General features: G+C 36.8%; 1 protein-coding gene across 1 annotated transcript in view; it reads right to left on the bottom strand.

Moving 5' to 3' along the window:
• The window catches only part of cdkal1 (CDK5 regulatory subunit associated protein 1-like 1), an 821,501-nt gene that overhangs the window by 566,631 nt on the left and 237,299 nt on the right, over nt 1-17,571 (bottom strand). Inside the window, exon 8 of the mRNA XM_039736195.1 lies at nt 5,476-5,579. Coding sequence (XP_039592129.1) covers nt 5,476-5,579 — 104 coding nt within the window. The remainder of the gene's footprint in view (nt 1-5,475; nt 5,580-17,571) is intronic.

Raw genomic sequence — 17,571 nt, 5'->3', positions numbered from 1 at the left:
AAAGACATGCAGGTTAGGTGGATTGGCGATTCTAAATTGGCCCTAGTGTGTGCTTGGTGTGTGGGTGTGTTTGTGTGTGTTCTGCGGTGGTTTGGCACCCTGCCCAGGATTGATTCCTGCCATGTGCCCTGTGTTGGCTGGGTTTGGCTCCAGCAGACCCCCGTGACCCTGTGTTTGGATTCAGCGGGTTAGAGAATGGATGGATGGATGGATGGATGAACAACAAGAACAAATTAACTTAACTTCAGGAATTTTGAAGAACACATGCAACAACCTTTGCTATTAGCTGTAGTGAAATGCGTATCACTATTTAATACCCAGTAAAAGATGACAGCTACATTCTCTTTTAACACAGAAGTCTAGTGGTCTGATATAAAGCCTTTAGTCTAAACATTTACCTATTGGGATTATTAAATTATGAAATCCAGTCTAAACTTGCTTTATCTGTTTAGGTTGGCATTGTGATTTTAATGAACAGAATACAGGACAACTGGTTCAGTTCCCACCTTTTAAAAACCCAACTTACAATGGACAAGGAAACCAACCTAGTTTTATTTCAACAGTAGAAACTTAGAATTCAGTTGGAAGCCATCATACATACACACGTGCATGCATACCTACATACATACATAAATAAAAATGTAAATACATTTAAAATGCAATTCAACTCAGGAACAGCTGAGACACCAGAGCCCTGAAAGGTTTAGCCGACCCACTAAACCTGAAAAAAAGAGACAATCTGTACCTCCTGACTAAAATTGCAGAGATAAGCAAAATAGCAACTTAAAGAATTGTATCAATTCAAAAGTCTCAGAACATAAGTTTTGACAAGAACAGACCATCCAAGACAGAACTGGGGTAGAGGTCAAAAGGGTGTGAACGGTAATTCAAATAACTGTGCAAGTGTATTTTCAACGTACACCACCAAAATAGCTTGTATGGATGGTGAAAGAGTATCAGCATTTGGTATTTTGCAAGGCGCACACAGCGCCATTTATCCATGAGACGATGTACTGATAAACATAGAAAATACTGACTGATTTATTTCCAAGATAAAAGCTTGGTGATTGATAACGGCCATGGCATTTGGATAACTTTATTGTGATGATTAGCAAAACAATGACAGAGCAACTGCATGTATTCCACTCAAAATGCCTGGAAAGAAATGATAGAACCCAAGATGACGTTGATTACTAACAATCATTATGCAGTGATTAACAATTTGCATACTTTTAACAGAGATCTATGCAGATAAATCAAGTCAAGGTTAAATCCCTTACACCATTTTCTTACAAGTGATTCAAAGTATTATAAGTTACAGCTACTTTTGCTTTTTTTCATATGTATGGAAAACATAACTTAGCTCAGGATGATTCACGTGACCATATTGCACATTTCCATTGCCTGCACACTTACTATACATAGATTTTGATGTGGTTTATTTACTGCACTACACTGTGGAATCCATTGTTGCAGAGATCTTAATCAGCGGTTGCCAACAAAATAGCCTGTTCCTGTCCTAGACCAAAAAATGTCAAGAGTTTGGATTGCAAGTTCCTTGTCAATTTGGCTGTAAACCTGAAGTTAATTTGCAGATTTCACAATCCATGTTGTTGTGCTACAGGCCCCATTTTCCCTTTAATAGATAGCAGTCTTTGCTCTAAATTCTTTGCCAGCAATACTTTTAAAAAATATTTCCTTTACAGCCAGTAAAGATCCAAACATTTCCAAAACTCACCACTCTTTCAAAGGCACCAAGGCCTTGACGTCTAGCCATTCTAATGAAAACTGAAGTTGACAAGACTATCCAAAGACTTTTAAATGTATGGTGCTACAATAAATCAAGTATATCCTCTGAAAAATATTCTGCATTACTAGGAGGTCTGATCTCTAGTTCAGGGTTATCAACAGATTAAGGTTATTTGATCAAAAACAAATAAAATTATTTTCCTCATGTGGATAAAGAAAATCTTAAGACTTTGTTATTAATTTGCTTATTGGGTTTGCTTTAATCGCTATGCACAATCCAATAATATTTTCATTTAACCTTTTACAGCAATTTTTAGCAGTGTCATAACATCACCACTTCGTATATTTGTTTTCCTGTAGGGAAAATCATTTTGGAACTACAATATGAAGTGATGCAACACACATGATGTGCACAATGGTATACAAGATGGTCACACACATTAAGTAATGTCTGTACTTTAATTCAGTAAAGGAAAAGCTTCACCAGAGGTTACTGTGTGTGCAAACAATCAAATAAACAATTCAGAGATTGATTTTGGTTTAGATTTGTGTTTTGTTTTGACAATATAATGTTGGTCTTTTGTGCTTGTAACCTTGCTAATGACAACAAAAGTTCTTTTAGCTAGCAACTAAAAAGAAAGCCTTTCTTGATCCTCGACACTAAAATTTCAAAATCTTTCTAATATTTTATGGAAGAAGATATTTTAATGAAATATTACAGAAAGAATACTCCTAGCTTCCCTACCATGTGTCACCTCCTTTGGCAAAAATAAGCATACATTATGAAACTATGCATACTTGTACAGATGTTAGAAGATTTCAGGTTTAATAGGCCTTGTGTTTAAAGGTCTCTAATGGCAGTTAGGTACAAACTAAAATCATCACAACACCAAGCTTCTCATTATCACAGGACATTTACCTAAAAATTCCCCTTAAAATCATCAGCTTGCTACACCATCAGACATTTTTATAATCTTAGACAAACCCTTTTTTTTTCTTTTTTAGCTGATGCCGTCTGTTTCAATATTTTTCAAAGAATGACATTCGACTTTTAAGAATGACTGCTAAATTAGCTCTTAAAAATTAATGGCAGATGCCAGATTGCTGCTAAACAAACAACGTGTCGAAACAAGCAACTCAATTAGCTTCTATTACTTGCTCACAATAAAGAGCTTTCTTATATTAACCACATGTTCAAAAAAGCTTCACAACTTTATCAAAGTAGAGGTTACACAAGTACGCTGCAGCTGGAAGAGTAGCAGGATACATAAAAAAAAAAGATTGTTATCTGAAAAGTAGCAAAAATCCACAAATAAAAAACAAGAATTTGCTGTAGACTTAATAATAAAATGCCACACTCCGAATGAAGATACGCAATTTCATGCACCATTGCATCAATTATATGTTTAGCTGTTACACAGTTTAACAAATTGGGGATGCACAAAAATATTCCTCAAACGGAACTTATTTACTGTTCTTCCCTTCATAAATAAGTATCCAGACTAGAGAGGTAATAAGAGTAAAAATGTCTGGTAAGAAATACTCTAACATGAAGATACCAGAGGCAGAACTGGCCACATTTACTGTAGGTAAGGGAGGACATATCACCTAAAGTAAAGCAGGCACTGTTAGTTGCTACGAAATAAAGTATATAAAGTATACAGTAAGTTGGCCTCAAAAGGGAGAGACTGTGCTGTCATTATCTGCATAGTACTGCTGTTGTGGGATATGTGACCATAAGTGATGCTGGCTACATAAAATCACAGCTTATGATGTCAGTGTGAGCTTTTCTAATGGTGAGAGCTTGAGTACCTATTAAATCATTTCTAACTATGCAGCACATTAGTATACAATATATGCAATGATGACAAAATCAGAGTAGAGTAAGAGTATGGTGTTAAAGAACTTTGATTTGTTATTCCCTACCCATTCCTTACAGAAAAACAGGAATTTACATGTTCATTAAAATCTGATTGCACTTGAAGTATTTTTTTTTTTTTTAAAGTTGTGTTACTGCAAATGTCCATGAAGCATGAGTGTTGCATCATCACCCTCTTCTACTCCACTACTGGCCAGTAGCCATCACTGAAGAATACTCATCTGCATTGTCTGAAATGTAAAGCATTTATAAACTGTGAGAGAGCTAAACTCAGTTCTCAGTTGCAATGTTTTTTGAAGAAAGGATGTTCTTTACTTGGGATGGTAAATTTAACTGGAGAAGAGTGTTAAAGTATAAAATATGTAAACCGTTCATGGTGCATGCCCCAAGTAGATACTAGGAAAACCAACCATCCAGGTAACATATGATCTTGATCTTGTGTTTTTGTCCATAGCAGGGGGCAGTGTGGGTGACAGTGTTTAACCTGTAGGGGAGGAATACACCATTTTTGTAAACTAAACAATAATTTGCAATTGGCAGCAGGATCAGGAGTTCTTTTAAAATCATGTAACATGTATTTATTTTTGGTTTATATCTTACCCAGGAGCTAACCAGCTCTACCAGAGACCCTGTGAGTGGTTTGTTTCCGGGAGAGTCCAGCTGATTGTTAGTTCTATCACTATGCAGCAAAGATGGGACACATAACGTTAAAGATTCATGCCTTCAAAAGAACAAATATGTGGTGTGCATAAAGCAGCAATAAATCAAATAGGTTTTATTCTGCCATGGACCTTAACTGGGACCAAAGAGCACTCCAAAAACAGGAGTAAAAAGGCACATGGTTAGCAGGTATACTGTACTATTTGCCTGCACAAACTCCAAATTCAATGGAACACGAAGCTGAAAAGCTCTTGTTCACCACTGGTGACTGTTAAAAACAACACCTCACTTACTATATATTTTTGACTATATGACAGAAATCATTATTCTCAGCCTCAGACATGCAAGCTGAAGGTTAATTACAGGACAGGGCAAATAGTTTACTTTTAAATTAATATGTCATTTTCTTACAGTCAGAGTCACAATGTGCTCTTAAATTCATATAAAAAAAAAACCAAAGATTTTTCTGATGTGCCTGATTTAATATTACATATGTGTGGTAGAACACAAAGTACAAAGGATAATTAAGTATAGTAATATCCACGCTATGCAACATATACACTCATACAAATATCATTTTTATGGCTTCATGTTCTGTGCAAACCTTTGAAAACTAAAAACAGCAAGCAAGTTAATATTCACACCACCATTAAGAAACTCTGTATCTCTGTTTATGTGCTTATGCATTTCTACATCATTAGTGAGGGACAATATTAAAATTCAAAACAAAATAGCAGGAAAATTTCACTCATCATAATAAAACTATTTGTACTGAATTTCTGCTAATGTTATTGGGAATCCACTGGTGAATGTAAGTCTTGCACACAAAACAAAGATTTAGCCTCTTCCCAGCATTTTCTTATACTCCCAAGCTTATTTAAATGTGCACAACAGCCACAAAAGACCTGAATTTCCATTTCAGCAATTTTAGTCAGTAGGAAGCATCAATGTCTTATTGAAGGGCAACACTCTTCCTCCTTAAAGAGCCACTTTACAGTTAACCATCTGTAAATATCTAATTTTCCTTAAGAAACACATACTACTGGTTCATGTACAATATATCAGGCAGGTATAAAAACTACTTTGACAATAGAAAACATTCAACTAACAGGAAATTTTAAAATGACTATTTACAGTTAACTCTGAATTGGCACTTTACTTATTGAATCATGCCTTTGTTCACTTACCTAGAAAAGACTGCTTTGATCTTTCTACTAATTCATCGATTGGATAACTTGCTAGTTCACCTCGGGCATGTCTTGTTTTACAGTAAGTACATGCATTTAGACACCTGTGTGATAAAAAAAGAACAAAAGAAAAATAAAAGCATTAAAAGTGTCTTATTTTGCCGGCACAACTGCTTGCAGTGAAACTGTGTGCCTGGCAGGGCGAAAATATTTAGACATGGCGCATTTACATTGCAATTTGCTTAATTAATAGCAATGGTTTTAAATTTTTGAACACAAAAATGACTCATTTTTCACCTTATATTTGTTGCAGAGTATGCAATCATTCTAATTTATTAGACAGAAAACAGACATACTGCATAATAAAATCTCAAAATCTAGCCTTCATCACACACATTCACAGTGCAGGAAACTCCACAGTTAATAATTCAAATGTGTTGGGATCACTCTCTCTGTTCTCACGTATCATGATGAGTCAGTTGTTTCATGGGAAAATGGCATTTGGGAATGACAAGTGGACCAGAATTATAAATTGCCTGAAAAATGTCCATTAACACCGATGACAAAAATGTTTTTACACAATAGAAATATGCTGGTAAGCTGTAGTAATTCAGTTACAAATACTACTACTGCTATGACTACAATAATATTCCAGATGGATTTAAAAGTTACAAAGATTAGGAAACTGAAAAAGAGCAGATTGACATAGAAAGCAGTCAGAAACCAAAGAAGCCTGCAACTGTAATTGTACTGTTCTTGAAGACTGCACAAAACTCCAATGGTGACCTAACTGCATTACCCTCTTCATTGGTGAAAAAAAGGCTTCTAAATTACTAACATGGAAGCACCCTTGAAGCAGACCGTGCAGAGTGTCATGTAATGGTAATAATAATAATAATATATTTTATTTATATAGCACCTTTCCCATGCTCAAGGCAGGCTAGAATTAATGGTTTCCTTCTTGATACATCAGCTTGGAAAATTGCTTAGAGAGATGCCCCACTTCCTCTTAGCTACACATCTTTCCCAAGTGGCGGTGATCAAATTAGGGACCGTTAAATCATACAAAAACGTGAAGTTCCTGAAGTCTAAAGTTTGATTCCCACCGTTTTTGCCTTCTGAGCAAAGACAACAGATGAACAGATTGAAACAAGTAATCTTGCAAAACACACAATCCATGGTGATGTATGAAAACCAACTACCAAGCTGACCGAGCTCACTGAGTTAGACTTCATCGCCCCGGCCTCTTCGAAGTACAGGGTGTGCCATTTATATGGATACACCTTAATAAAATGGGAATGGTTGGTGATATTAACTTCCTGTTTGTGGCACATTAGTATATGTGAGGGGGGAAACTTTTCAAGATGGGTGGTGACCATGGTGGCCATTTTGACGTTGGCCATTTTGGATCCAACTTTTGCTTTTTCAATAGGAAGAGGGTCATGTGACACATCAAACTTATTGGGAATTTCACAAGAAATACAATGGTGTGCTTGGTTTTAACGTAACTTTATTCTTTCATGAGTTATTTACAAGTTTCTGACCACTTATAAAATGTGTTCAATGTGCTGCCCATTGTGTTGGATTGTCAAAGCAACCCTCTTCTCCCACTCTTCACACACTGATAGCAACACCGCAGGAGAAATGCTAGCACAGGCTTCCAGTATTCGTAGTTTCAGGTGCTGCACATCTCGTATCTTCACAGCATAGACAATTGCCTTCAGATGACCCCAAAGATAAAAGTCTAAGGGGGTCAGATCGGGAGACCTTGGGGGCCATTCAACTGGCCCACGATGACCAATCCACTTTCCAGGAAACTGTTCATCTAGGAATGCTCGGACCTGACACCCATAATGTGGAGGTGCACCATCTTGCTGGAAAAACTCAGGGAACGTGCCAGCTTCAGTGCATAAAGAGGGAAACACATCATCATGTAGCAATTTCGCATATCCAGTGGCCTTGAGGTTTCCATTGATGAAGAATGGCCCCACTATCTTTGTACCCCATATACCGCACCATACCATCAATTTTTTTGTTCCAACAGTCTTGGAGGGATCTATCCAATGTGGTATAGTGTCAGACCAATAGCGGTGGTTTTGTTTGTTAACTTTACCGTTCACATAAAAGTTTGCCTCATCACTGAACAAAATCTTCTGCGTAAACTGAGGGTCCTGTTCCAATTTTTGTTTTGCCCATTCTGCAAATTCAGTGCGCTGATCTGGGTCATCCTCGTTGAGATGCTGCAGTAGCTGGAGTTTATAAGGGTGCCATTTGTGAGTAGCTAATATCCGCCGAAGGGATGTTCTGACTAATGCCACTCTCCAGTGACATGCGGCGAGTGCTACGCTGTGGGCTCTTGCTGAATGAAGCTAGGACAGCCACTGATGTTTCTTCATTAGTGACAGTTTTCATGTGTCCACATTTTGGCAAATCCAACATTGAACCAGTTTCACGAAACTTAGCAAGCAGTTTGCTAACTGTAGCATGGGAGATGGGTGGTCTCGTAGGGTGTCTTGCATTGAAATCTGCTGCAATGACCCGGTTACTGCATTCACCAGACATCAACACAATTTCTATCCGCTCCTCACGTGTTAACCTCTGCGACATGTCAATGGCTGTAAACAAAGAGAAACTTGTAAGTAACTCATGAAAGAATAAAGTTACGTTAAAACCAAGCACACCATTGTTTTTCTTGTGAAATTCCCAATAAGTTTGATGTGTCACATGACCCTCTTCCTATTGAAAAAGCAAAAGTTGGATCCAAAATGGCTGACTTCCAAATGGCCACCATGGTCATCACCCATCTTGAAAAGTTTCCTCCCTCACATATACTAATGTGCCAAAAACAGGAAGTTAATATCACCAACCATTCCCATTTTATTAAGGTGTATCCATATAAATGGCCCACCCTGTAGTTTAACTGTTCCATGATCACTGCCATCTAGTTCCATACCAGCAATTTAAGACTCCTGTTGATACCAAACTATGCCAGGTAACCTTGGGAAAATTGTCATTGTATGTTTTCCAGAACAATAGACTATAACTTTGTTCACACATGACTTTGTCTAAGTAGTTTACTTGTAAATTACTGGTATAGTCAGTAAATGTAAAGAGAGCACTTAATTTAACTAAAAAAAATCTACGGTCCTATTCTCATCTAAAATAAAGCAAGGGGAGCAAGAATGATATTTTATCATAGTGACAGATTTAAAAGGTTTGGTTGTTCATAAATACACTGGAACCTCGGTTTTTGAGCATAATTCATTCCGGAAACATGCTCGCAGTCCAAAGCACTCGTATATCAAAGTGAATTTCCCCATAAGAAATAATGGAAACTAAGATGATTCGTTCCACAACCCAAAACTATTCATATAAAAATGATTAATACAAAATATAAAGTAAAAATACATAAAACAAATTAGCCTGCACTTTACCTTTAAAAAGAATCATGGCTGGTGTGAGTGTGTTTCTAAACTGTTGTGGGATTCAACCCAACGGAACGACAAGCGGAACGGTGTCCCAAAGCAATCGCAGTATCCCACCACTATAGCAGTTTGCCGTAAAAGCGAATACGAAAAGATCGTGGACATGCTATAAGCGCCTGCCGCCGATGGGTAAATACAAGGAACATTATAAATGTGCAGGGCACAGTACTACTTGGCAACGAGCCTGCCTGACTGCTGTGTCTGTGTATAAGAGAGTGGCAGATCCTGCTAAAATAAATAACCGTGCTGTTGCTGTTTCAAGCTGAATTAAGCTGGTGTTGTTCAAGTACTGAGACTCAGCTTTGTGTTTTGGGGCACAAGACGAGGACTCGCACGTCACAGCACGCGCGCGTGCACACACGCAGTCACAATGCTGTAATAAACAGTATACGCTCGTACGGATGTTGACTATATGAGTGAGGCACACCGACTCAGACGGAGAATAGGAGATATGAGAGAGACAGAGACACACACACACAAACACATGCGAGACAGAAAGAGAGACAAGAACCATCAGCTCAGTTGTGATCACATGACGCTCAGCAGACAAAGCGTATCCATACTACTCATATTCCAAGACCTCACTCGTTTATCAAGTCAAAATTTATTAAAAATTTTAGCTCGTCTTGCAAAACACTCGTAAACCAAGATACTCGCAAACCGAGGTTCCACTGTATTGTAGTGATGATGAAACTGCTTATTAACCAGACTTTATTCTCAAGTATTTTTAGACAACCTCCACACCTGCTAAAATAGACAGCAAGTTTAGTGGTAATAGGATTAAGAGAGGAAAAGGGGTCAATTTAAGACAGAAATAAGAGGTTAGCAGAGCTTACTCTAATTAGACCTGAACACTAGTGTCATCTATGGCTTCTGGAATTACACATTAGCTGCTTTAAGTTTCCTTTATCATTAAACATAATTTCTATTGTTATTTCATTCAGCATTGGCTCCATGCATACCTACTCCCACCCACGTCTTGGTCCTGTTTTTATCTACTTGTTGTAATCCTTCCCCTCTACAAGTGTCAGCTACATACACTACAGTATACATATTCCAATGTAATAATTTCCTTTAACATTGAATTTATCATTCTCTGCACAAATGAGACTGGACACACCCAAGTGGATCACTTATGCCTCAGTCAATTTTGACCATCCTTTGTGGTTCACCTTGATCAACTACATTTAACTCTCTTGAACATACATCACAACTATTCTAAGAAAAGCCATCAGGCTACTTCTGCATTTAAAATGTCCAAATTTGACAAAACAGAAAAATAATGTATTTATGTTTTTAAACAATTACCTCCCCAAAAGGGCTAGCAAAGGACTGAAAGCCGGCTTTCAATATGAATGGACAAAAATGACAATAAAGGAGAATTAGAGAACCCAGTTCAGTTAATTTTCTTCACATCAGCCTGACATATGCATCAGCCACTGTTTGATATCAACAGCACGTTTTTGTCATTATTTCCTAAAGAGTTGTGCATAGTAAGCTGAAACAGTGCCAAATTACACTTGACACTTACAACATGCCACATCTCCATCTGCAAACTAACATTATTCTGATCATTATTCATAGTATTATTCATTTAATTTCTGAAATAATTACATTTCCCAAGCTTAACTCTGCAATTATGATTAGCACTGCAATTATGAAAGCATCAGACTACATTCCATTATTAAACGATAAACTGGTTACATTTAGCGTTGTGACAGAGCAATGTCTGAGTAAAGATTCAGTCAAAATTGATGAGGAATAGCATCGTCTGTTTTGCAAAGCTAATTGGAATGTGCGGCAAGGTTTTTTACAACCTGTCCAATCTTCAGAGATGCACTTAAAGCTCTACACTGATTTTATTTTTTTTACTCAATGAGGTTTTTCTTTACATCAGCTTGTTTACCCCATCACCTCGGGAAATGCATTTTAGTCACACAGAGTTGTTAAACCTAATATAAGGAGAAAAGAAGTCATGTGGATTTCAATAGAGAATGACTTCTCATAATTAAACACTCCAGCAAAAAGGAAATAATTTAAGTTCGATGTTGTTCCACTATTATATACACTAATAAATACAACAAAATATGATCCTTAGTGCACATTTGTACTTGAAACATTAAAGCCTATTTGCACACATATTGAACTAAAACCACTACAGTCTTTGATGACCTCCACAAACTGTATTATGTAAAGATTTTCAAATACAATTGAAACCAATTATACTAAAACATCAATTCAAAATGAATCTAGCATATCTCTGTTTTGATTTTATGGCTGGGATTTAATTAGCTGAACACCATGTCAGCTGTCAATCTTGACAGATTATCTTCTCACATTACCAGTGCCACCCCACTCTCTTAGTCGGAAATCATTTAGCTCTATTAAAGCAGATACTGAATACATCTTTTTGTAGTTGATATATAAGCTATGACAGGCACATATCTATTTATGCAATTTATTTAATGCCACCATAAAACATTTATAAACATGAAAAGATGATTCATTCCTACCTACCAACAAGAAGTTCTGTAGTCCATGATTAAAGCAACAGAACACTACATTACTATTATGTTTGTGACATCCCTTGGGATTTTATACTGTATATGCCTGCCTATGCTAGTGACAGAGCTTACAAGGCTGTTATTGAAATCTTTATCAGAAAGGCACGTGTGTTTCAACTTTCTAGATCTCCCTGATTGTTCCAAAACCATTTTTTTCAATCCTAGCACCAAATGATACATATTCATTGAGCAAATTATTAGAAACACTTGTACTGATCCATGCAATTATCTAATCATGGTATAAACTCATGCAACTAACTGCAACTATAGGTCAGGCATTTCAGTTAATGTTCACATCAAACACTAGGATGGGGGGAAAAAATGTGATCTCATCATTTAGATTGGTGCCAGATGGGGAGTATTTCTGTAGCTGCTGATCTCCTGAGATTTTCATGCCAAACCATCTCTAGAGTTTACTCAGAATAAAGTAGAAAAACAAAAAAGTTCAGTTTGTCTGGTTCTGTCAGGCAGACAGAAATGCCTTGTTGTGAAAGGTCAGAGAAGAGCAGTGAGACTGGTTTTAGCCAGCAGAAAGACTATGGTAATTCAGATAACCACTCTGTACAACAGAGGTGAGCAGAAAAGTATCTCAAAATGCACAACACAGTGAACTTTGAGGCAGATGAGCTACAACAGCAGAAGACCATGTCGGATTCCACTTCTGTCAGCCAAGAACAGAAAGTTGTGAGGCTGCAGTGGGCACAGGCTCACCACAACTGGACAGTTAAATACTGGAAAAATGGTCTGATGAATCTCAATATCTGCTGAGGTATGCTGATGGAAAAGTCAAAATTTGGCATCAAATACATGCACCCAAACTGCCTTGTGTCAACAGTCCAAGCTGGTGGTGGTACTGTAATGATGCTTGGAATGTTTTCTTGGTACACATTGGACACATTAATACCAATCAGTCATCACTTATATGCCACAAGCTATTTGAGTACTGTTGCAGACTGTGCGAGTCCTTTCAATGTCACAATAGACCCATCCTTAAATGGCTACATAAAAATGGTAATCCACCATGTTGGTAGAAGATGTGAAAGCAAAGACAACGGAGATCTTCAGAAACTTTTAAGAAAATGATCTGCGAAATTGCTTGGAACTTTGGCAGTATCATAAGCAGATGTGTGTTAACTCAAAAGAGAACTATTCTGAAGGTGATCATAGCCAATTTCCTTAATTTGTTAAATAAAGAGAGTTAAAGGCACAGTCTGGTTTTTTTGTGTTGGACATCAAATACAATATTTATACTTTTTTTTTCTAAAACCAGGGGCTAATATTAATTAGTTCACTGGCACACTACCTACTTTTGAAAATGATAAATACTACCGCACATGAGTAAAACATTTCTGCCAGAGATCAATTACTGGTTGCCCTATTGACTGACATTGGGTTTTGTTGATGGTCATTGCAAAACATTGTTTAACAGGAACAGTGTATTCTTTTGAACTGAAAGAGGTAATTAGTAGGAATAATGTGAATTTTTATCATATATTCTTTCCATTATTAAAAGTTTACGATTTTGGATTTTTTTTGTTTTTTTTTTCACTCAAACATATCTTCTGGTGTAAAACTGAATGTAGATATAAAATATTTTAGAGAGCAGAAGGTAGGGTCCCCTTTCAAGTTCACAGTTGAGAACATCTATTTGAATGAGTTTAGGATTGCTTTGTGACAAGTGGCCGTACTATGAGTGCCAAATGGAGTAAATATCAATACTGTGCTTGGTGTTCTCCCATCACCAAAGTTTAATCAACTCAGTCAAAGCATTTTTGACATTTTTCCACAGACAACGCCACCTAGTCTCTCTTTGCTGTGCAGGACACTTTATTCCCTTAACTCGTCTATTCATGCTATCGAAAGCTCAATGCAAAACATGCCAAAAACAATATCTACACAAAGTCTAGACACTAAATCAAGTTTTACTTGAACATATAGTATTACAAATGGACAAGACTTTTACAACCTGAAAATTTGCTTGGCCCTTGCAGTGAATTGACCAATTCAAGAATTGTAATGAAAACAACAGGTGAAAAGAGAAAAACACCTTGTATGGGGTGGATTTGGTTGAGGTTGGGTTCCTTAACTAAGCTTGGGCGAAACAACATTTACAATCTTGTGCATTTCACAGTTCAAAACTCCTCATAGTTCACCACTATCTATCTTTTCCTGGGCAGGATACTTCACTCTATTTACTCACCACCAGGTCCATGACTCCATGAAATCACTTCTCAGCATTGAGCCAAAAAAAAAAAAAAAATGTTGTCCCTAGGAAAAGCCAACTCACTAAAGAATTACTACGAACAAATAATGACAAATAAAAAAACATTTAACTAATTTTTTTTTATAATGTCATCAAATTGAAACCAAATCAGTTAAAGTGTTTTTTGAGATTTTGGGACATTTCATTTTTCTATTGTTTAATTTGTTGGATACCTACTGCCCTAGATGCACCATTCTGCCATATTTCAGCTTTTTAACTAAATGAGAGATCGTGTTTTTATGTTAGGTAGAATGCCCAGAGGGGACTGGGCGGTCTCATGGTCTGGAATCCCTACAGATTTTATTTTTTCTCCAGCCGTCTGGATTTTTTTTTTGTTTTTTCTGTCCCCCCTGGCCATTGGACCTTACTCTTATTCGATGTTAATTAATGTTGATTTATTTTGTTTTCTTATTGTGTCTTTTATTTTTCTATTCATTATGTAAAGCACTTTGAGCTACTGTTTGTATGAAAATGTACTATATAAATAAATGTTGTTGTTGTTGTTTTGTTGGCAAGTGAGTGAGTCCATTAGTCACTCAGCTTTGCCCACAAATGTACACCTTCACAGTGTAAAAGTCACCAAATTTCTTTCAATATTTGTTATTGTGGGCCAAATCGGTCTCTAAATCTACTGATGCAAGTGTTAATGGTCCTGTACCTTTTGCCAGATGGCCAAGGTCTTTAATTGTACGGTTTGCTTCACTGAAAAAGAAAGTGTAACATATGCCCTGCATAGATGGCAGCTGGGGGCTGATAATATTCTATGCCATGCAGTGCTTTACACTCTTGAGTCAAGCTAGTACCATACCAGGATGTGATGAAACCAGTCAGGATGGACTCTATTGTGTACCTATAGGGGTTTGTGAGGACAGATGGAGAAATCTGAGTTGCCCTCAAACATCTTAAAAAGTAGAGGTGCTTAGCCTTTTTGACAAAAACTGAAAATGTGTTGTGTACACTACAGTTCATCAGAGAATGTCACTCCAAGAAATTAAAACTGCTCATCCTTTTAACAACACCCCATCCTCTGCAGATAATTATGTGGTCTTTCTTATCTTTCGTGAAGTCTATGATCAGTGCCTTGGTTTTGCTGAAATTAAGAGATTATTGGCCTGTCATCCCTGAGTCAGTGGGTAAACCTCTTGTTAGTGAGGTATCTCATGGCACTTGTTCACATACTTGCTTGGCTGGTGGCCCATCACAACAATTTAACATCTCAGTGCTGTCTTGTTGAAATTAATTGAGCCATGCAGTCATGAAACATTTAGTCTGAACCAAGTAACACCAACACACCTTACAAGCCATGCCTTCAGCAATAGACCAACTTAGTTATGATCCTTTAATACCAGAGAATCTTGCTCCAATGATATGTTGCCTTCCAGTGCCTTAACAGACACATATTTTTTCCATAAGAAGTTAAATCAGCATTCAAAATCAGTAACATACTTGAAGGTCATATCATTGTGCCCCTTACAGAATTCTAAGCAGTGATCAATACCCACCTACAGATCTTAATGGGCTTTTTCTGGAAACACCATCATCTCAGTGGGAGGTTAACTTCACACAAAGAGGCAGATGACAGCATTTACTAAAAAAAAAAATGTTTATCCAGCAGAAAGAAAATATCCCACTGGCAACACTGCAGCATTTTTTGGAAGAAGCTAAAAGTAATGTCATAGTTAGAGACACTTCTCTTAAGTAGTGACCCTGTTGCACCTGGCAGTAAGTAAAACTGACATTTTTTTTAGCTAAACAAGTAGTATATTTTACCAAACCAGCTGAAGAGAGCTGATTAAATGCACGAAGGCAGTTTGCCTTATGCAGACAGTACAGAAAATACTGCTTGTTTGTTCTAATAATGTTTCATTTTTTTAATTAATCGCTTTGCTTTCCAATTGAAAACAAATTTATAACTCAAGGAGCTTACGGTTACTTGTAACGGAACCAAATAATTTTTTTTTTTCCCAAGTGACATTCAAAAGCATTCAGCGCTGTAGGATTTCAAAAATACTTTATATTTCTATTTTATTGCTAACAATCACAAAAAAAGAACTTTTAAATCCAAAATTAGTTGCTTGTCACAGGTCATTAACTGTTATGTGAAAGTTGTACAAATATCGACATATTGGTTATGCCACCATTTTTGGCAACAATAGGATTAAGTCAGTGGTGTTCAGAGTTAAACAGCTTTGCATATGAGTCAGGAGGAGGTTTTACCTATGAAAAGTGGTACAAACATTTATGTAAACAGTAGATTTCAGTTTTGAATTTAAGTAAGACCTGACAACTAATTTGGTATTTACAAATGGTTCATTTTAGAAAATGCAGAATAACGTATGCTAAACTATTAAAATATAAGATTAAAAAAAAACAAAAAAAAAACCTGAAATTGACATTTAAGATTAAAAGAGAAAAAATATGTTCTTGTAATTTATCAAGCAAGGGAAACTGGAATTAAAGTTAAAAAAAGTATTATCCATTAGCAAAAATTATTGGCTTTTATTTAAGAAATTGGCTGAAAGGAAAATGTGTACCCACCGTGGCACTCAAGGAACCAATGTTGTATAGTGATGTAACACAAATACTTCATTACTGTACTTGAGTATATTTTGAGAATTGTTCTACTTTCTTTTGAGCATAACTTTTTCTGTTTACTTTTATTTCACTATATTTTTAAATTCAATTGGCTACTTTCATTGCTGAACACATTTTGTACCGTAATATTAAACCATAACAAACGGTCTACTCAAGTAAGCAAAATACTTTACTCAGTCAATTTTGTAAAATATATTTTACTGAAATTCACTTATATGAAGAGTCTGGGCTAGTGCCAACTCCCAGTCATCTACGCATTCTTTCTAAGTATATCTCTCTGCAGAGCACATAATGAGGCAGGGCTAGAAGATTGGAGTAGCCCAATCCCAGTCTCAGTTATTCCCACAGCTAATGCTGTCGCGCTCAATAACAGCAGCCTGGGTCAGTGCTGGACATTGGCAACATGCAATCCCAGCCTCACTTATCTCCATAGTTGATGCTGCTGTGTTCAGACACTGTCCTCATGGCAACCTGCTGAACAGGGTGGGGCTAATCTGCAGTCTGTAATGACATATGGCAATGCGTTCGCTGAAATCATTCACGCTTTCACGTGTGATGTTCACATCTTGTTGCATTATCCTTGGTATCACAGCTTCAAAACAGACCATGAAACAGCCAGAAAAGACCAAGGGAAAAAAGGCCATTCCCTTCAATTAGAAACTAGATGTGATAAAGTCTAGTTAAGGTGCTTTATTAAAAATTACTTGTTTTTTATGACTAATGTTAATAAACTAAATTCATTTCAAAAATGGAAATCATTTCTGGGGCCAGGGAACACAAAATTTTCCATTTAAATTAACTGTAGTTATATGTGAAGATTATGAAAATTTGCTTTACAAAAGGGATTTAAGGAACCGATTAGCTTCTTCTTAACAATGGGAAAGCCTGTACACCTCTCTTATTAGTACTGACCTCACTGAATCTGGATACAAATCCCCATCCGTTCACACTGAATTTCAGTGCTTAAAGTTGCAGTTATCTCTCACACTTTAGTGACTGTAATACAAATCATACGCAACAAGAAGGTGGTTTGAGTTATTTAGAACTTAGGCTTCCCCACAAAACTACTCTAAATAAGCAAGTTTTGAAAAAAGATGAATGGATAGACTGTGGCGGGCTGGGCCCTGCCCGGGGATTGTTTCCTGCCTTGCGCCCTGTGTTGGCTGGGATTGGCTCCAGCAGACCCGTG

Source organism: Polypterus senegalus, chromosome 15 (assembly GCF_016835505.1).
Source record: "Polypterus senegalus isolate Bchr_013 chromosome 15, ASM1683550v1, whole genome shotgun sequence".
NCBI classification, from domain to species: Eukaryota; Metazoa; Chordata; class Cladistia; order Polypteriformes; family Polypteridae; genus Polypterus; species Polypterus senegalus.
The sequence above is the reverse complement of the archived record's forward strand: the minus strand, read 5'-3'. Positions and strand labels throughout refer to the sequence as shown.